Raw genomic sequence first — 20,764 nt, forward strand, 5'->3', positions numbered from 1 at the left:
GCTCCCCATCTGGACTGGCTTTACACAATTTCCCTGCCTTCCTTTGCCCCCTTAGATCCCGCTATCTGCTGTCATTCTAACATCAAGCATTTTCCTGCCCTTGGTGCTGGAATTTCTCCTACTCCCAGCTCACCTTGGAAAGGAGGGACAACCCCATCTCCCCTTCACGCTTCTCCATCATGACGGACATCAGCTGCTGCCGTTCCAAGGCAATGTGCATGGCTGTGTCCCCGTCCTCATCTTCAGCATTGACATCACTGCCTTCGCTGACCAGCAGTTGCACCATCCCTACGTGTCCCTGGATGACAGCCAGGTGCAGCGGTGTCTGGTTACGGTTGTTCTTGAGGTTGACATCACAGCGACCCTTGAAGAGAAGAATTGCATCAGAGTGAGTTGCTGCTGCGGAGTTTGGCTGAAGAAGAGCGCTGCAGCTGTGGTGCTTGTTGAGGCCCCAAGTCTCAAGTCCATCTTCACCAGGACAGCAGTATAGAGATCTCCAAGAGACCTACGTGATCCAGCCCTCTGTATCTTAGCCGTATGGCCCACACACCTCAAATACCAAGAAAGGGAGGATCGGAAGCCGAATGCCCAACCGACACACAGATAACATTTTCCTGGTGATGACTTGGATATGACAACTCATCACTTCCCCGACACAAACAAATCCTGGAACTGCTCCAAGCTACTAGCTCCTCTAAAGCAATATTGATTCCTTGCTGCCTGTTGTGCTTTGATTTCCCCTCTTCAAAGCAAAGAGGAGAAAAACCTGTTCAAATCTGAATCATTCTGCCCTCCTGCCAAATCTGCAGGAGAAGGTGGCAGCAAGGGTTAGCGACAGAGAGCCTTTAAAGATATGGCTATGCTAATGCAGTGATTATACCAGAAATAAAGCAATCATACTACTATGTAGTTAGTGCTCACAGACATAGCTCTTCTACAGCACTCATTTGTAAATCCATTAAAGCCTTGTTGTAGTGGTTTGGATCCACTTGTAAAGATGTAGAAACTCGGGCAACAAACCACTGAGAAGAAGAAACAAAACCCAGGAGTGCTGACACGTACTTGTCACCATCATTGCCACTATCACCTGAACGCAGAGACAGAGGCTAGCTTTGACTCCACAAAAATCAACAGCAAAATGCCAGTTAGATTGTCATCCTTCAGTTTTGTCATTTTCATTGCTAAAGAATGCTGCTTGCCAGGGGCAGGTCTAGCACTTACTGAAAAAGGATAAATAGCCTGAAGTAAACGTGTCAAAATATTTTGTTTCTGCATTCAAGTGAAATACGTGCTTTCAGATATTCTTTCATGAAAACGAAGAGTAAGAAACCCACCATAGAACAACCCGTAGCTGGGGAGCTTCAGCATACACCTGGAGTGAGGGAAACTGAGCTCTGACCTGTACCTATGAGGTGGGGAAGGTTCTGAATACAGATCTACACACTCCTTAATAAGCAGGCTACCAGTTACTCTGAAAGTCTTTTCCCTTCATACCCATCACTTCACTGAACATTTCCCAGCAAGCTCCGGTTCCAACCCACTTTGTTTTAGCCTGCAAGATACCCTTCTCCTCTACTGCCAAAGGAAAATACCCCCAGGAATGCCAAAACCCTTGTTCTTCAAAGTCTGGCAAACAATGCCAGCTCTTCAAAGAGACAGAGGCATTCTCGTGAGTCCCAGCATTAACTCAATAGTGCTTAGGAAACGTGAGGGTTTGGGAGTAGGACAGATGGGAGTTTTGTTGTTGTTGTTGGTTTTGTTTTGTTTCTTACCTCTTTGATGAGAATTTCTGCCACTTCTTTGTGATTATTGAGAGCAGCAAGGTGCAGGGCAGTGAAGCCATCTTCCTTTTTGGAGTCAACCAGCTGCCGAGCTCTTGCTAGAATCTTCTTTATGGCTCTAGCGTGTTGGAGGTTAACAGAGATGGAAGAGTTACTTTATCAGGAAGGAAAACAATGCAGAAGAGACAGGCCTGCCTCTTCTGCTCAGTAATTATGAATGTTCATGTTTTAATAGGCAGCACGATGAGCTGGCACCTGTGATACAGAGCACTCCCTCTATCTCACAGATTGAATTACAAGAATAAAACAAAAGCCCTCAGTTATAATTTAATAAAGCGGGGTAAACTCACACTGCTATGAAAATAATGAGCAGATTTATCCTTGGAAGAATTCCAGAGGCTCTCAGTTAGACACAGTCTTTTCAAATACTGTTTACTACAGATCTTCTCCTGTCCTTCCGTGTGTGAACCCAAACATCTAAGAAGACTATCCAGAAGCGGACAGATTTCCTAGCCAAGCTAGGGAGGTATAAGAAAGATAGGATGGGGAAAGCAGGCAGCAGTTTATTGTGAATGCATGAAGGAGGGAAGGAGGGCAACAGCTATACCTAGCCATCTCTAAACCCAAGAAATGTATAACCAACCACTTCCTTCCTAGCTATCCAGAACTACATCTGCTACTTTCTTATTGTTAAGACAGCAAGCAGGAGTTAACATCTGTAAAAGCAGTAAAAATGAAAAAAGGTCACTTACAGCTTGTTGCCTTTTAGAGCAGAATAGTGGAGCAGGTTGAAGCCTTGACAATTCTGGACAGTGAAGTCTATGTTGGGTACTTCAGTGAGAATCTCAATAACAACTTTGTAATCTGCAGTGATAGCATAATGCAGGGGGGTGTCTCCCTGGGAATCCTATACAAGGATACGAAAGCAGAATACAAGTTACCTACCTCAGAGAGTCAAACGAAAGAGTTCACCCTGAGGGACAGTTCAAGACAAGAAGATATGTAGTGTCACCAGGACACATCAACTCCAGGCCAAACATCCAAACATCACTGGCATCCATAGCAGTTTCATAACCTTTGTGAAATCATTTCCCCAGGGCTTGAAAGCAGCTGCTGAGTAGACAGGTGCTAACATTCCTAACTGGCTTTGAGAGACTGACCCAGCACAGTCCAGTCTCACCACCATACAAGCACACCCTAAAAATGGGCTAGGTCCAATTGGCCATCGCTGCCCTTCAAGTTCCTAAATGCCAGTCTTAAAAATCTTACCACTCCTTATTGCCAGGAACAGGAGTGTTTCGACAACACATGCTAGCAGCAGGTCAGCTCCCACTGGAAGCCTGAGCCCAGCACAGCAGAGAGAGTGCTACTGGGCTGAGCTGAGCAGGCTCATGATGATGAAGGGGCAGACCCCCTTTCGGAATTTCGGACTACTGAAATTAGAGGAATACTTCCTCTGTGCAATGCACAGTGGTGCATTTTAAGAGAATGACCTTCAAATCCTACATAGCAACAAACAGTGTAAGACATAAAGAAGCACCTCCCCGCCTCAAAAAAAAAAACAACAAAAAAACCCCAAACACCCCGCCCAAATCCCACAAACCCCAAAACTTACTGGGAGGTTGACATCACAGTTTAGCTCACAGAGGATCCGCACCACCTCTGTGAATCCTTGACTGACAGCAACATACAATGCTGTGCACTTTGCATTGTTTAACAGGTCTGCACTGGCTCCTTTACCAATAAGCACGCGGGCAACCTCAGCTTGGTTTCTGGTTTAAAAGCAAGGAGTAAGACAGATTAGATTCAATCCTGTGCAGACAGTAAATTCTTCCTCCTTGCAAGGCAACAGAAATTCTCGGGTTTTGTATTCTCTCGACCTCATCCCACCTCCTCTTAGTATTAAAAAAAAAAAAAACAAAACAAAAAAACCCACAAACAACAAAACCTTCCTAATTTGTACTCTAGAATCTGCTCTCTCTTTGCTTTAAATCATAGGAATCTCCTGCTCTTAATGATGAATTCTTCCCTGGTAACTGACAACACAATTCAACCTTTCATCTTGCTCTGGAAAACATATGCACTTACAGAAACCAACCAACCAAACTAATCCCAACCAACCAAACCATCCCCACCATCACCCTGAAAAAAAATCTGATCACCAAACCCTCCTTATCACTTGTTCTGATGCCCCCCAAAATTTCTAGCATGGAAACTGACCTAGCTGTGGAGGTTAAATCAGTGCACTAAGAAATGCACCTGTGGCCCTGAAGCTCAAAGGCCAATTTCTAACACAAGGTAAAATCGGAGAAAAGCCTCCATCAGCCACGCACCCTCCACACAGACTGCCCGGTCATATCCAGAAATGTCCTTCTGCAGCCCTTTAGGTCTTGTATCAGAGAGGGCAAGAAGAAAGATATCCTACCCAAAAGCTGCGTAGTGCAGTGCTGTATCCCCCTCTTCATCCCTTAGGTTGACAGTGGCATGTGCCTGCAGCAAAATCTTCACAACATCCAGGTGCCCCTGATAAGAGGCAATCTGCAGGGCAGTTCTGCCCTGGTTCTTTGCGTCGACCTACAGGAAGGGCAGAGACACAGCAAACAGCTTGATTAGGAAAGACCTTGCCTTGTGTTCAGGCCTTAGCTCTGTTCTAGCGGGATGAGAGTCACTAGCTGCGGAACACTTGCAGGCTCAGAAATGCTAATCAGAATCCGTGCCCCGTTGGCTCCGCTTTGTGTACATCAACTACAAGGTTGACCTTGTCCCAGGATATTTCTAAAGGGGAAGGGGACAGCACATTTAGTCAAGAAGGGAGAAGCGAGTGAACAGAGCTGGAAGCCAGGGCTCTAATTGCAGCTCTGATGCCAAATTCCTCTATGCCTGCAAGCAGAATACTTCTTGACATCTCTGCCAACAATTCCTTTCCCAATAGGAAAATGTGTGAGGACATCAAATTAGCTTTGCGTAAGGCCTTGAAGATGCCAAGTCCCCATTGTTCTGTGTTACTCCAGGTTCTTTACTGGGCATCATGGCTGGAGGGTATATCACAGTGTTGAAGTGCTGCAATGAGATTTTTTGAGAATTAAAGGGACTGAAGAACGAAGAGAGGCTGTAGGAGAGGCAAGGAAAAAAAAAAAGGAAAAGAAGCTACTGAAATCAGTGGGAGGCTAAGGAGAAGAGATGAAGGAGCTAGCAAAACCTCAGCGGACTGGCAAGGAGAACAAAGGTTTTTTTCCCTGCAGTTGCTTCTATGCAGCAGTCAGGAGAGCAGGACAGGCAAGACTTCCCTGGATTCACTCAAAATGCTGGGTGAGTCATTTAGGCAAGGAGGCATTAGAGGCCACTGTGTTATTCTTCCATTTACACAAGAAAGACAATGCTGATAAGCTGGAAAGGCCTTGGCAAGCAATTCCAACTTGCACTACTAAGTGAGGCTCAAATCCAGCCTCCTCTTGCTAAATATAACACTTTAATAGAAATAATTAATTTATTAATATAAATATTAGAGTAGAAATAGGATATGGAATAGAAATAGAGATCTAATAAAAGTAACTAATAACATAATGGATTCCTGACCCTTGGCACTTTCTTATCTGGGATAAATTCGATAATTGCAGGTATTTGTCTATTCTGCCCACCTCCAGAGTCCCCATTAACTTTGTAAATAAAGAACTATAATGAATACCAGACAACTAACCACTAAATCAGCTTCACAGGGGTTCCTTCAGAATTGATCCTAGTTTTCCTGGTTCACACATCCAGCTGCTCCTGCCAGCCATGCAGACATAGCCCCAACAAAACTTATGCTTTGTCACCAATGGTTTCCAAGGACACTGCTGAAACGCTTCGTTCTCTGGTTCTCCTTTTTTAACCTGTTTATAAACCTTGTACCCCTCACTGAAGGAGCTTGAACCTTCAAACAGGCAGCTTGAAAGAGCAGTGATTTGAGTAGATGTGATCCTAACAGTCTGGCACTCTGCAAGCACATAAATTATTCAGCAACAAGTCAAGCCCAGTTCCCTGCTCCAGTCAGACATGAGATAAGACACTGCACAGACATGCACAGCATCAGGATCTGGGCACCTTTTCTCCTTCCTGATTCCAACAACACCATTTTGCAAGGTCATCTAAGGATAGACACATTCAGCCAGACACAACCCATGGCTTTCTTTTCAAACAGAGACTAGATACTCAGACTTCTTGCTACCGTTTTCATACAGATAAATACTCCTCCCCCTAATTCTACAGGTGCAGTGTCCACACAGGGAATCTGCAAAAAGCCAGCTTTGGAAACGTGCTGTGAGGACTTAACTCAGATTTAATGCCACAAACTAGAGCCATAAAACCTGCACATTTAACAAACAAATTTAATCCTAAATTGCAGCAAAATAATTTTCCAGCTGTTAGGAGCTAACACTAGGTCTGAAAAAATCTATTACTTTTCTCCCATCCTTTTCTTCACTTGACTACAAAATTTTATGACAGTATTTTAAAGAAGAGCAACAAAAGGTAACCATTCAGGATATCTTCAAAACTTGCCTTGTCTGGGTACTTCTGAAGAAGCTCCCGAACTTTAGCTGCATTGTTAAGTGCTGCACAAATGACCAGGCAGCCTGCATGCTCTGACTCTGTCTTCTGGGACAGCAGTTTCTCCAATACAGTAATCAAAGTACCTGGCAGGAATGAGAAACAGCCACAGGTTAAGAGGGCCAAAGAGCATGTATACATGCATACAGTTGGCATAGTACAGTATGGGCCTGCTGTACCTCTAATACTTAGCTTACACAAAGAGCTTTACAAATTTGTGGCTTACACAGAACTTTTGCTTTACGAGTCTGATGTTTTGAGAACCCAAAAGACATGAGACCATGCTAGAGAAGACCAACACAGAAAAATCACTACTAAAAGGCAAATAATTTGAAGAGGAATGCATGGTTTTGGAAACGATGCTGTAGGGAAGAAATACGGGTCCTTTCAAAAGGGCCCTCTAAATACAGACTTTTGAGTGCTTGAGAGGACAGAGGTGTTACAGTTCTCCAGACAGAGCGAAGTTAAAAAGCTTGGGCTCGTATGCACGTTATCCCTGAAGTCTAACTTGAGCAAACGGTTTAAGACCCATGGACATAGCAAAAAAAAAAAAAAAAAAAAAAAAAAAAAAATTGGCAGTTCTGTCCTCTCTCCCGCATGATCCTGATATCTAAAGGAAATAAGTATGGTGAGGCTTCAAAAAATTTTATGAGCACATGTGCAAAACAGACAAAACCCCCTCTACACATCATGTGATCCCAAATTCAATTTCGGGGTGGCAAAATAATCATTGATTTGACAACACTTCCACACAAGGAACTGGGAATATTTCACAAGCATTCAAGAATTAGTATCTGCCTACAGGAAATGCAGCAGGATGGAACAGGAAATTGAGACAGATCAAGGCAGAAGCAAATACTGAACCTAGGGCAGTGCTACAGTTAGCATTCCTGAGTTCCAAATTCTGTATTTTCCTGTTAAGCCCAGCTTTGCTTCCCCAGTAAGGCACAGCTTGGTTTTGGAGCTCTGTCCGGGGAAGAACAGGCAGCTGGAGTTGAACGCTGTCCAAAGAGTGTTGCTGTTGTTACACCAGAGCAACCATTTCACAATCCCTGACAGATCAGACATCTCTGTTCTCACTATCTCACTTTTTGATTCCTTTGCATTCTCCGTTGTCATGAGGTTTGCTTCCTCATCTCTCTGATAGGCTGTCAGGCAAGCTGGGTTAAACGTCCAGGACTGCCCTCCAACCGACACTCGCAAATCTCCATCCCCATAGACTTTGATCACTTTGCCGATGTGCCCTAGGGTCTGCAATGGAAAGAGAGAAATGATTTTTAAAAGGTAAGGTGCAGTATGCTTTGCATCTCAGAACCAATGCAATGCTTCTAAGAGCGGTTTCGCAGGCGGCACTCCTGCTGTGTGAAAAGAAGCACTGAAGAGTGACACGCTCGCAGACAGCTCCCACTTCAAGGACACCAGAGGGTTTCTCAGCAGCTTCTCTATTACTGGTTTTACATAAGAAGGGTTTCCCAGACACATTACAAATGTCTGGAGAGGAAGGTGGTGAAACAACAAAACATGGTCTGAAGAACCCTGAGAGAACTGATAACATTGGGACTAGGAAAGGTTTCCTCTGTGCATTTAATTGCTCCTGGAGGACACCTGTATTCTGCTTTTTAGCCATACTGGTCTGATCAGACCATTTTTCCACTTGGACACTTTCCTGCCTCGTTCCAGAGAATTAGGGAGGGCGTAAGAGGACTTGTTTACTTTGGTTAGTGAAACCTCTTATCTGACTTACTGGTAGCCAAATCCTTTGTCAGATTCCCCATCTACCCACTTTGCTTTGGGTGCTGCAACAGGATTGTAATACCGATAGCCAATAGCACTAGGCAACATTTATTTTGCAAGGCCTCAGCAGTCCCAGAAAGGTCTGTGCACTCACTGACCAGCAGGAATACTGGAGGGCAATGCAAGCCCTAATTACTAATTGCTTGGGAAAACTCAGGAAGTTACTGGACTGTCCTGGAACTGGCGCGCACTCACAGGTGCCATTTCATCTGTCCACTCCCCATGACCAGGTTGGAATCGCTTCACTGTTTCCATATCATCTATCACCCGGACAACATCACCAACCCAAAAGGTGTTGAGCTACAAGAAAAAGAAAGTCATAAGCTTTTGGGGGACGAAGCCAGAAAAAAAAATAGCGATCAGCCCCTCCACCCCACTCCCACCCTCAGAAAACCCAACCAAACAAGAAGCCCATTGACTCAAAAAATAAGGCATTACAAAATATAAGTACGACTACCAAGAAATCTGTAATCACTGCACTGCAAAATAAACATAGTCCAAGGGCTGGGGTGTTTCTGTTTTAAGCCAAGTGCACATTTAAGTAAAGAAATAATTTGGGACAGAACATTTTTCTTCTTTTCTTTCTTTTTCTCTTTCTTCTTCAAACCATTTATAATTAATACCAGTATAAAGTACATATGGAACTTTCCTTGGTCTCCTCACTATACTTGACTTGGCCCTGGAGACTTTAATTCACTTTAATAAGGAAGTTAAATCTGTTTATTATTTAAAACAGAAAAGGGAAACCAGAGTTTATCTGTACTGGTAATTTGCCAGATGCTCCCTCTGCTCACTGAGCTAAGAAGGGAGCGCTGTCAAAGCACACTTTTCAAAGCAGACTAATTCTGCGCAAAACAGTCCGACGCTGCATTTTCCATTGGTATTGGAGCTCTTAGCATTGTGACCTTGTTCAGGTCTTTCAGAATTTTGTAGTCTTCCAGCAGCTCCTTCTATACCTATTAGCCCTGTTTCTAATCATTCACATTTCAAGTCCTCAAACCTCTGGGGAAGGCCAAAGCTATGAGCTTTAGAAATGCAGACACAAAATTAGAAGAGCTGGATTAAAGACTCAGGTCATCCAGAAGAATCAGAGAGAAGTGCGACAACGAAAGATGCGAAAAGGAGAATAACATGAAGACACAAGAACAAGAAAGAAAACAAAATCAAATGGAAATGATGTGGAAGAAGGTTCATCACAGATGAAAGGCAGCTGCAGAAGGATGAGCTACTGTAGGTCTACTGTTACCACTCTTATCAAAGAAGCTGAAATTAAGAAATGGAATTTACCTTAAGAACTTACAACATTTGAAATGCAAAGGTTCATAAAACTGGACAGCCTAGTAGTCCTTCCCCCACTGTCTGCAACCGTCTTAGCTCTGATGGCTTGCAGGAAAATCTGCCTAGAACTACTGCTTTTAGAATAGCAGTGTATTTCTTGGACACTTGCTTGAGACACATCGTGTCCTAACACAGCAGGCTAAATTGACAGCTATTCCCTGCAGCATTTCTAGTTCTGGCCAAGCTCACCTATCAGCACCTACCTTAGTCAGAGCTCCAGGATGGAAAGTCCAGCGGGTTTCACTGTTGAACTGGACCCTCACGTCCCCTCTGTCCGTGATTCTGTGCACAGTCCCTGTCTGGCCAATGAACTTTTGACAGGGGGAAAAAAAAAGTAGGGGAAACCCCCTAAATAAATCACGTTGCTTAATAGTGGGGAAAGCAGGCATCCAAGGCATAGATGGCTAAATTACCCACCATTTCCAATTCACAGACCAACAGTGCTCCCAAACCTGCTTTAAATGAGATGCAGTCATTGTTTTTCTGCAAAAGGAGGGAAAGGCTGCTCAGAAGCTCCTCTAAAGTAGTAGCATATTGGGGGAGGAGAGCAATAGGAATACAAAGTGTGAAAATCCTTGAAAATGCAGCATAAATTGTCCTCCTCTTTCCAAATGACAAAGGTGGGCAGAGATAACAACATTGTTCTGCAGTATAATACCAGCAAGGCATGCTCTGACAGGAAAAAAAAAAAAGGAGGCACAGTAGAGGATACTACAGAAAACAAAGTACAGTTGTGTAGGGGAGAATTCTTTATCTGTTGATTCTGGCAGGTCCTGAGCAGCTGATAAGTTTTGAAGGAGACAAAATGTACCGATTTCTGAGATGACAGGAAGTTACCGTTTCTCTGTTTAATATCCCTCTCTACACCTGCATTCACGAACAACAGGAATTCAGAAGTGCAGAGGTTTAACAGCCTACTAGACTATGTTAGCTACACTGCAACATTCAACACTATAGCTTTGGGGATGAAGGCCTCAGGGGGGATAAAAAAATCATGGCTCCACCGACAGCCTTCTTAAAGTTCATACCAGAAGATCTAAGTCCCTGCCTTCCAGGCTAAAAGAAGAGACCGATGCTCAGTTAATAGATTTCCACATTGAAACTGAAATGACATAGTTTGTCTTGACATTTTAAAGTCTGATTTCAAAAAGACCGCTCACCTACAGGGCAGATTGGGCTAGGATACATACATAACGTACCTTTATAATTTTATAGCACTGCTTCACATATCAAGGCTTCAGACAGCTGTCTCAGAGTCAGACTTGCAGGTTGTTCTGGCTGACTCAAGCGTAGCAGGCATTTGGGTCACTTGTGGCTACACGCTTCCCTCCCTCTCCAAAAAGCCACTTTTACACAAGTTACTAATACAGGCTCAGGGACAGGTCTTATTACTGTAATGGTGAGTATCAAAATGTGATCTTGCCTTGCAGTAAATCTACTGCACAACAGCAGTACTGCCTTCTTCAATATGTGAAGGTTATTTAATCTATTTTGAGCAATATCTGTAGGCTATTAAAAGCCCAGAAAGTTGATTAAGGAGAAACAAAAAGCACAGACCTTTTAATTTAGATGGCAAATTTATTCATTTAGCTGTTATCATTTCATCTGAATGTAAGCCCACACCGAATGTTCACAACCCCCTGGAGATTTACTTCCATGATGGCCCCCTGAGATGCTATACTACAGTAATAGGAGTCATTCCTATCTTTACTTCCTCTGCTACCTGAGTTTTTTTTAGACAACAGGTGACAATAGACTGATAGCTCTTCAAACTAAAGACAAGATAACAGGCTAAGCTCCAAGGCTCCAACATCATACAGGCTAAGAAATTTTAGCCCTGGCCAGGGATAGAGCCCACTGTTGACAAAACACATAACTTTCATTAGTAGTAATGCACAGTACAAAAGAAGCCAGATTTCTTTGGGGAATGGATCCAGAACTCCAAGGAAAAGATCCACGGCTCATTTAAAAACAAATAAACCAGCCATTAGTTTTTTGCACTGGCTTTTGAGCAACTCTTTTGACCATCGTAGACTCCTAGAAATTATGCAGGGCTCCACAAGACAATTCTCATACACACAGATTTTTCTGAGCCTAAAAATAAACCTGACTCCCGTGTCCTATCACTAAAGAATTTGTATTTGTGATTCAGTCAACACAATATAAATTTGGAAGATAACACGTTACACAAAGATGTTCTGGTAACTTCCTAGCAAGTGCCTACTTATGTAGTCTGAGATAGTGACTGATACATTACCGAGAGAACAGGAGCAAGAAGAAGCATACCTCAGCCATTTTAGGATTCCAGCCACCGTGGCCTTCTTGCATCTCCCGCAAGATGTCAATGTCCAGCAGGCATTTCACTTTGTCCCCATGCTGGAATGGATGCCTGTCCGTGCTTTCTTTCCTCTGCAGCTCAGCTGGTTTTCCTAAAGAATGACACCACCCACATACATGCAGGATGCAATAATACACTTTGTGTCTCATTTGGCTTTGTAACAAGGGTTGCAAATTAACATAGGCTTAACTGGGGCAGAACGGTGTAAAATCCTTTTTCTGTTGTGGAGTATACCCTACACGCTCTATGGGGCAGCACTAGGTAGAGAGATCAAGAGGATTTAGCTCTAACTGGATATTGATATGGGTTAAACATGAGGTAGTTCTAACAAGACACAATTTTGTCCCCTCCCAGAGAGGGGAATGCCTTTGAATGATGCCTCTCATGTCATGTCAGGCATCAGTAGCTGTTCTTCGCAATTCAGGCACCCACAACTGTTGTTCAGCAGACACACCCACACAGTACTCAAAATAAGTTCTCTTCCACAGAGCGCCACATAGCTTGCTTTGCGGAGTGCTTTACCCTCCCAGCCTTCCTGTGTAGTGAGAGGCCATACCCATGGAAATAAGCTCCCCGTCCAACCCTTCCCTTCCCTCATGCTCTTGCCAAACTGCTCAGGGAGAGACAAGAATGAGAAAGACCTGATTCTGCTGCTGCAAACTCAAGAACAGACCTCTCTGTTTTCCTTCAGGGAAGCAAAAGATGGCCCCTGCACCTCATGAAAAAAAATACAACTAAATTACACCTTAGTAAAAAACACTGCAAGTCCAAAACCACAAGTAGTTTCCTCGGTTTCATCAGAGTTAAGAGGAAAGGTGGACTGCAGCAAGTTGCCAGTATAGACATCACCTTTTTCCGTGACTTTTTCTAATCTCCCCGCCGGGCAAGTATTTGGCAGCTCCATTCTCAGAAATCTCCCTTTTGTCACATTCCCCTTCAACACACTTTTTGGTCCAACAATAACATTTGCTCTCTAAAAGCACAGTGAACACCAGTTGGACCACTGCTTGCCTGAAGAATGAGAAATTTTGGATTAACAAAACTGACACCGGGTTGAATTCTCTGCTGACAGATACAGGCACTCCCAACGGAGTTTCCTGCATTTGCAGCAGCAAGAAGTTGCCTTGGCAGAAGATCCCTCCTTAGGGTACAGCTGTGGGCATCTGATGGTCTTACACAATCTTACCACTGAAAGGCCAAACTACTTTACTAACCACTCTGAAATAAAGCAGTATGTTCACACACAGATGACTTTTTTTTTTAAAAGGTACACATTATATGGGAACTTCATAAAACCACCTGCTGATTTTCTGTCTTCCAAGCAAAATGGCATGAATCAGAATCTCTCAACAGAAGACTTGTCTCTACGCACCTAATTTTGGGAGATGCTCTTTGTAGTAAAAGCCACCAGATGCCTCCACAGTACATTTCAGGTCCACTTTTCCCTTGTGTCCAACTCTGTAGACATTCGTGGTACCATCAGACCACGTGACGCTGGCCACACTGCGTCCGGTCTCTACATCCCAGCCACGAATATCAACCACACGTCCAGTTTTACCTTCACCACCTGATGGAAAAAAAGGGGGGAAAAAAGTGTCCAGCTTGCATTTTCACTGAGAACAACATACAGAAACTCACCTGACACTGGGATGTTTACTGAGATATAATCTAATGACATTTTTATCTTAACTAAGTAAAAAACAAGGAAAAAACTTGTCAGTTCTCCAACTATTCACCACAGAGGAGTAGGCACAGAGCCAAAAGTCAATAGCTGAGGCAGATGAAATTCTGACAGAGAGGATTTCTGTGGAGCCCTACCACAGGCCAGCTTTATATGTTGAACAGAAGCACACAGGTCTGCTTCACTGACAGCGTACTGCTCCCTGAAGCAGTGCCCTCCAGTCAAGTGTTCTGCATACACATGAAAAAGGAAATCACACCAAAAAAAAATTATTCGGCCGCTCATACAACTTCCTCACAGCTTGCATGATTCACCTTGATCTGCAGAAGGCACAAGAGATCTCAGTCACCTTTTTAATTATGGAAATTAAATCATGAAACAACTCAGTTTGACCAACTAGGAGAGAATCTCTACACTGAACTCACTGAAAGACAGCCAGCCATTTACTTTGGAATACAAATATGGAAAAGCTGAATTCTGTGTAGAAGCAGCCGTTCCCCCTGCTGTACAGAAACACTGCCTAGCTAGGCAACACACAGTGTCACGGCACCACGCTGTGGTAAGATAAAAACACAGCAGCGTTGTAAAACCCACCCAAGATCTTCAATCTCTGCCCAAACTGGCCAGGTGGAGGAACATCAAGTAAAGTTTGTTCTGGTACTTCTCCTCACCTGCCCAAGCAAGGAGGAGTACTACTGAAACAATCCAGAACAGGCGGATATATTTGTGAGAAGGTAAATCTGGCTGGGCACATGCGACATGCTCTTATCCAAGCGACAACAGTCTATCAACACCGAACCTAGTGACAGGCAGTCAGAATTTGCAGATTCCCTACCTCCCTCTGCTGCCAAGTCACTGTGTGAACCTCGGCAAGTCCCAGCACTGGTCCACCGCTTTCCCAAACGGGGACAGCAACATCTGTCTGTCTCACCGGGTGGACAGTCAGCTTCTAATTGCCTGCAAAGTCTCGGAATTTAACAGCTTAAAGGAGTTAATTTCCTCATCTAGCTGCATATCTACCTAAAAAGCATAATACAGACAAACCAGTGGGCTTTATTGTCAGTTCTATCGGTAACAAGAACATACCTTTAGAGGGCTGTTCTGAGAATCAGAAAGTCCCAATATCTCTTGATTTTTGTTGGAAGAAAAATATTTTTTAAATCCTATCTGGCTTTAAAATCTCTCCCTAGAAATGGCAGGTGGATTGTGGCAGGTGGAATGGCAGTTCTGTACACAATTCAAACTGCAGCCAGTTACCAGATCAGCACTCCAGATATTCACCCACATGAGTATTATCCACGAAAATACAATTTAAGTTACCAAAAGCATTGCTGTGATGTAACCTGCACAGCTATGCCTCAAAAAGCCTTCCAGGTTAGAACCCAGATCCTAGCAATAGGGCAGCTAACAGTAATTTTCATCTTCCTTTCTGCAGATAACCATAAAAATCTGTCCAGTCCAAAATTAATCAGGATGACAGTTCATAGAAAAGGAGGTTACACCCAATATGCAGTTACTGACCACGGGAAAGGAGAGCCTCTGGATGGTACCAATGCTCAAGTATGGGAAAACAGTGATCTTGCAGCACCACTGTGCTCCTTTGACTATATTATTAACGTGGACAGGTTGTAGCAGATTGCAGTCCTGTCCCCGCTCTTTCAGTCTGTAAGAAACCTGGTAGGTATCACTGGCCTTGGATTAGTGCTTACAGAAACTTAGCACCAGTGACAAAAGAACTTAAAGTTTAATAATTGAAATAAAACGAAGTAGAACAGTAATAATAACAATGAGAACAATAACAGACTATACGAAGCAGGCAGTGCACAATGCAACTGCTCACCGACTGCCGAACGCGTGTCACGAACCTGGTTTTTATACTGAGCATGATGTCACATGCTATAGAATAGCAGCAGGGATTCAGACAGGGATTCAGCAGGGGTTCAGACTGAACAACAACAACAACAATAAGTAATCACCCCCCTCGCCCTGTTCAGATGCTTTTCTCTGAGGAGGGCACTAGCTTCCACTTCCATGGTGTTTGGACTCTGGGAAATGGCAGTAAGGAAAAATATGTATTCAATGAAAAGGCTGAGGTGACTGAAGAGCTGCCAGGGTCCACCCTGACCACAGCAGAGAAAAAAGTTTGGTCAATTGGCAGATTTTGCAGTCAATGCAATGCTAATTTCTGCAAAGGGCTCAGGCAGCAGGAATACTAAAAAGACACAGCCAAATAAAAGCAAGACCACTCGATCAGATTTCTCAACTAGCTGCTATTGCCTTTACCAGATACACAAGACCACATGATCAATACATAAGCTTACCAGGACCCTATTACAGAGTTTACAAGGTTATTTATTACCACTACGTATATGTAACCTCCTTAAATGGAAATAGAGTTGACGTGTTAGCGCTACCAGAAAGCTAAGTTCAGAAGAGCAGAAGGCTGTGGATGGGGGCAGCTCCATCAAAGACAAGGCGGTACTCATTAGAGACCAGCTGAGTGGCTGGCCTTGTTTCTTCTCACTTGTCTTGCACATGTAACGGCTTTCAGGTCGCAATCGTTGTAAGCAACACAAGTCTCAGACATGTAAATGTTGATCTGATCTCAAAAGGACGGATAAGCTCTACTGAGCATAAGCTTCTTTTGCTCTCAGACCCTGCAAGTATCCATGTCCTCCACTGAACCCAGAGTTGCAATAAATGGTGGAGTCAACACTGGAAACCTTTGGACTTACAACTTAATTATTAAGGGAAAAAAGAAGCTGTAAACATTACAGTGTGTATGAGGCTCCAGAATAGAAACGGACAGTAAAGTTTCCTTAACCCTATAGCACTACACAAATTGGTATCAGTGAATTAGACACAGTCATTATACCCCAAGAGCAGCTCTAGAAAAGGCATTTTTGTCCCTTTGCATTTTCAGCCTGAAGTTACAATTCATACAGAAAGCAGAAACCATTCTCCAGCAACCACAGCAAACAGTTCTTCATTAATGCTCCACGTGAAACACTCCTTACAGATCATTTCTCTTCATTGGATATTCCAAAGAACTCCAAAGGAAAAAGGAGTACTGTACACAAAGTCAAACAAACCTTATTCCCACTGTGAATGGAAGCTTTTTCAGAAAAAGATGGGTCTTTATTTTCTTGTAACATGGTGTACATTTATAGTTCTACACAGGATCTTCCAGGATGGCTCTCATGAGTTTTCACATCTATGTGAAAACTTCCCTCCCACACCCTGAATGAATACATACAGTTTATGTCGCAGACATGTTTTTAAACAAATACAAGAAAACAAATAATATTTAATAGTCTAAAGAACAGCAACCTGCGTCATCTGAACAGCTCCCCTAGAAGCTACTGCTCAGCACATGCATTTTCAACTAGCAATTTGGCAAAAAGAAAAAAAAAAAAAAAAAAGAATGGTGTTTTACAGGACATTTCAAAAGAAGCTTACCATCCTGGTTACCCCACTCCCAGTCGGGGCCACGGACTACTTTAGCCCCCTGGAAAGTCCCTTTTAAAGTGATGCGAGTCAAATTCTGTCGAGGACTCACTAGGACTCTGGAAAAACAAAATAAGAGAAAACAAATTAATTTATTGTTACTATTCACACTGTATAAAGCTCTGTTCCAACTGAGGTCTGTCATATGAGGACCAAGTGTACCACACTTACATACAGAAAAACATGGCTTGAGTTCTGAAGAGCATGCAAAAAGTGAGAGAAAACAATAAAATAGCTGAACAGGGTCTTTGATCCTAAAAGCTGGGCTCCCCAGGAAGGTCAGAATACTTAGGCATTTTCCACTGATGGCAGAAAGACAACTAGTGAATAATACACTGGGCTAAAGAAGACCCAGGTTTACCTTCAAACATTATCAAAAATTGTGAGAACTACGGTGAGCTTTAAAAAAGTTCTGTGTTTCTCTCAACTGTGGGATGCAGAAAATTGGGAATAGAGGCTGCTACCTGAGCATGAGGAACAGGCACACTTCAGTGACAGTCTGTGGTGACAAGCACATACCTACACACAAGCAGCAGGACTGGGGTCTCTCTCTCATGTTGTTAGACACCACTCAGGAAGTTGAACATATATAAACACAAAGATTCAAAACGATTACATTCACTCACTCGCACACAGCATGCTTAGCCATGAAGGAAAAAAAAATCATCCTTCTTTCAGAACTTCAAGAGCCTTGAGGGGGCTGTGTAGGGCAAAAATAAAATCTAGTAGCTCCAAGGAAGAAAAAATTCCCCACGTGCTCTGTGAGATGCACAAACCACAAATTATATTAGGGCAAGGCAGCTCAATGAGGGCCAAGTATGCTTACTGTAAATGCATGCAAATTAATACTTTTTAACATAACTATTTATCAGCATTCTACATCATAAGATACAACATCTGCAAACCAAAGTCATCAAAATCTGGATTTAGCAACTTCACTCCACTGCCTACACAGAGCAGGGGAAGCCCTGCTACAAATATCATCAAGCAGTCCTAAACATCATACCAGGAGGGCATGTTAGTTTTCATTGCCAGCTATGCCACTTATAATCCACATGCTGCCCAACGGAGAACACCCAAGTCAATTAATATAAGTCTCATACAATTAAAACATATCTTTAAAACAGAGCCTCTGAGAGGGGGTAAAAAAGAGAGGAGTAAGGAGACAGTTAGTAACTTCTCCAAAAAGTCTGACATCACTTCAGAGTGAGAGTGAAACAGACCTTCAGCTGCCCTTGTACCCTATCGTTAAGTTTAAGGCCAATGCTTATGGACTTTACCAGGGTGTACACTGCATGAAAGCATTACTGGCTCAGGCAGTCTGCTAGCTCAAAGTCATAAGGAGTTCAGCACATTTCATAACCTAAGCTGCAGAGTGCACAGCCTAGTTCACTTGCTGAAAAGCAGAGCAGATTAGACCAGCAGTGTTGTGGCTAGACTGTTTCCAGGATAACACAGACCTTTCTATCTGCCCTGCAATCCGCATCACAGGCATACACACCGATCCATCTTAAGAGAAAAGAAAAAAAAATACCTACGTGATAGTAAACAGGGGGTCTGACGTCCTGTTAAAGCAGCTTCCAATTCCCATAATGTTACAGCAGCTTCTCTGCTGTTTTTGTGCGTGCTGTTCCTAGTCTCTGTTCCCTAGCAGAAAGCTTTCTCATGAGATACCACGCCACCAAAGTCCTTATGGACCTGTTTGTGTTGCCCGCCCAGGGTACAATCCACTTTTCCAGGTGACGGCAAAGGTGCCACAACCCATAGCCGTAACTGCGCACCTCCTCCTGACGGGCTCTTGGCAACTCCCAGACCAGACAGAGCAAAACCAAGTTCAGCAGCTGTTCCGCAGGGAAAGGGGAGGGGAAGCCTACGGGGGGTAGGGCTGACCTTAGAATGCTGTATTTATTTTCCATCTAATACCTAGAGAGAGAAGGTGGAGACTCAGAAGGATAAAAAGCTTATGCTTGAACTTAACTGTTTACTTATCCATCAAAAGCCTAAGTCTTTCACCTTTCTTAACTTGTTAACAGATCTCCCACCTGTGCTTTACAACCTAATGTGTTTAAAAAGGGGGAGAGATTATTTACACATGTTCTTATAATCATTGAATGTTCATTATCCAGACCGTAGCTCCACAGGAGGAAGATGAAGACCGTTTTTTGAATGGTCGAGATTTTGTCCGTTTGAAACACCATCAAGGCTGGCCGTTGTTATGAAAGAGAAGATAATGAAAGAGGGCTAGGAAAAAGCTCAGCTAAAAAGAAACACTAATCAGCTTCATCTTATTGCACTGTGTCATGCACTATAGACCGGCTTCAAAAACCAGCATGGACTTGTCTACTACACCTGAAACAGCTTAGCTACAACATGCTATTTTCACTGTATTTTGTTGAATGCTTTTCTAACAACTTATCAAAGATGTCTTAGTCAAGCCCTGAGACAAAGTGATAAAAATACACTTCTCTCCTCCAAACGTTACTCTCGGAAGGGAGGGGTTTCAATGCAAAGATTCTCAGTGATAGTAAAATAAAGCACCAAGCTAAGCTTAAGCAAGATGTTTAAACAGTAAAATAACCACTATTCATTATACTGCTAGCATAATTTCCCTTTTTGTATAATCATATAACAGCAGCCATTTCCCATCTCAACAGCTCTCACGTTAACCTGTCACTTTCAGTGAAATTTGTGGCTAGAGACCAGGAAAACAAAGCTGACCAGTTCAGAAAGCTGAGCTTCCTTAAAGAAGAAAGAAGTGTAAGAAACTCCATCTCCCATTCTACTTGAATGCTGGAGGCAACCCACCACCAACTGCCTTCTTTCCCTAGCTGCCCAAAAATTTTGACCTTGTCTTGAACCACAGAGCTGACCAGCAACACCGAAGAATGATGCGAGAACCAGATGTCCTGAGCCAAAACATCTTAGGTTTTAATCTAATTCAACATGTTTTGCTCCAAATACTGGATAACAACCAAAGTTATTAGTGTGTTGCAAAAATACCCTAGGGATAAATTTAATCACTGCAATATTGCCTTTAATAACAATTTTAATTACGACAGCGAAAGTCTGCAGCCATTTCTGCCCTACAAATTCCAATGATATTAAATTACTATAGAGTCCAGAACACACTTGGGAGCATGTACTGTACAGAATGAAGCTATGTCTCTCTTCAGCATGCTGGGAACCACCCCCCTGTGGATATTCTGCCTGTGCTCAAATTTCACTGAGGTGCTTAAATAGCCTTTCACATCACGGAGAGCTATGCTCCAGACAGCTAGAAAAATAGCATCATCCATGCTTTACAGATAGAGATTTGAGACCAACAAACTTTTTTGAACAACTGACTTGGAGAAGTTTAAACAGAGACTGTTTTTAATTTGCAGTAGCAATCTGAGGCTCTGCAGAAGTCAGAGCCCCTTCATACCAGGCACACATTTTGCAAGACAAGAGATTTCTCCGCTGCAGAAAATTCTTATCCGAAGAAACAAGCACAATGCACAGGACTGGAAAGCAGAAGGGACGGTCACCCTGCAAGGTAGCAGGCCATAAATATTGTGTTAATCTCTTCAGAAAGGCACAGCTGTAAACTAGAATCTCAGCTCACGGTGGGTACAAACCCACACTCCTTCTAGGATGTGTAAAGATTTACAAAGGCTACCTCAAGAAAAGCCAATATAAAGATCTTACAGGAACTACAGGTAAAACCAACCTCAGTGATGCCAGAAATTCTAGATTCTC

At 43.1% G+C, this 20,764-nt stretch overlaps 1 protein-coding gene across 12 annotated transcripts in view; it reads right to left on the reverse strand.

Annotated features, from left to right (window-relative positions):
• Positions 1 to 20,764, reverse strand: part of LOC142092367 (E3 ubiquitin-protein ligase MIB2) — a 72,974-nt gene that overhangs the window by 28,580 nt on the left and 23,630 nt on the right. For 6 of the 12 annotated variants that reach the window (XR_012677035.1, XR_012677036.1, XM_075172292.1 and 3 more), the window contains exons 5-16: positions 16,979 to 17,085; positions 13,211 to 13,405; positions 11,787 to 11,929; positions 9,704 to 9,811; positions 8,358 to 8,462; positions 7,457 to 7,619; positions 6,321 to 6,454; positions 4,207 to 4,355; positions 3,397 to 3,553; positions 2,534 to 2,688; positions 1,773 to 1,899; positions 134 to 364 (exon numbers count right to left, since the gene is read on the reverse strand). Coding sequence is in view for 10 of the 12 variants with exons in the window: in XM_075172292.1 (XP_075028393.1) it covers positions 134 to 364; positions 1,773 to 1,899; positions 2,534 to 2,688; positions 3,397 to 3,553; positions 4,207 to 4,355; positions 6,321 to 6,454; positions 7,457 to 7,619; positions 8,358 to 8,462; positions 9,704 to 9,811; positions 11,787 to 11,929; positions 13,211 to 13,405; positions 16,979 to 17,085 (1,774 nt within the window). In the remaining 2 variants the exon portion in view is untranslated. The remainder of the gene's footprint in view (positions 1 to 133; positions 365 to 1,772; positions 1,900 to 2,533; positions 2,689 to 3,396; positions 3,554 to 4,206; positions 4,356 to 6,320; positions 6,455 to 7,456; positions 7,620 to 8,357; positions 8,463 to 9,703; positions 9,812 to 11,786; positions 11,930 to 13,210; positions 13,406 to 16,978; positions 17,086 to 20,764) is intronic. The other 6 variants (XM_075172293.1, XM_075172300.1, XM_075172294.1 and 3 more) reach the window with 3 other exon arrangements.

The sequence above is a fragment of the Calonectris borealis genome, chromosome 23 (assembly GCF_964195595.1).
Source record: "Calonectris borealis chromosome 23, bCalBor7.hap1.2, whole genome shotgun sequence".
NCBI classification, from domain to species: Eukaryota; Metazoa; Chordata; class Aves; order Procellariiformes; family Procellariidae; genus Calonectris; species Calonectris borealis.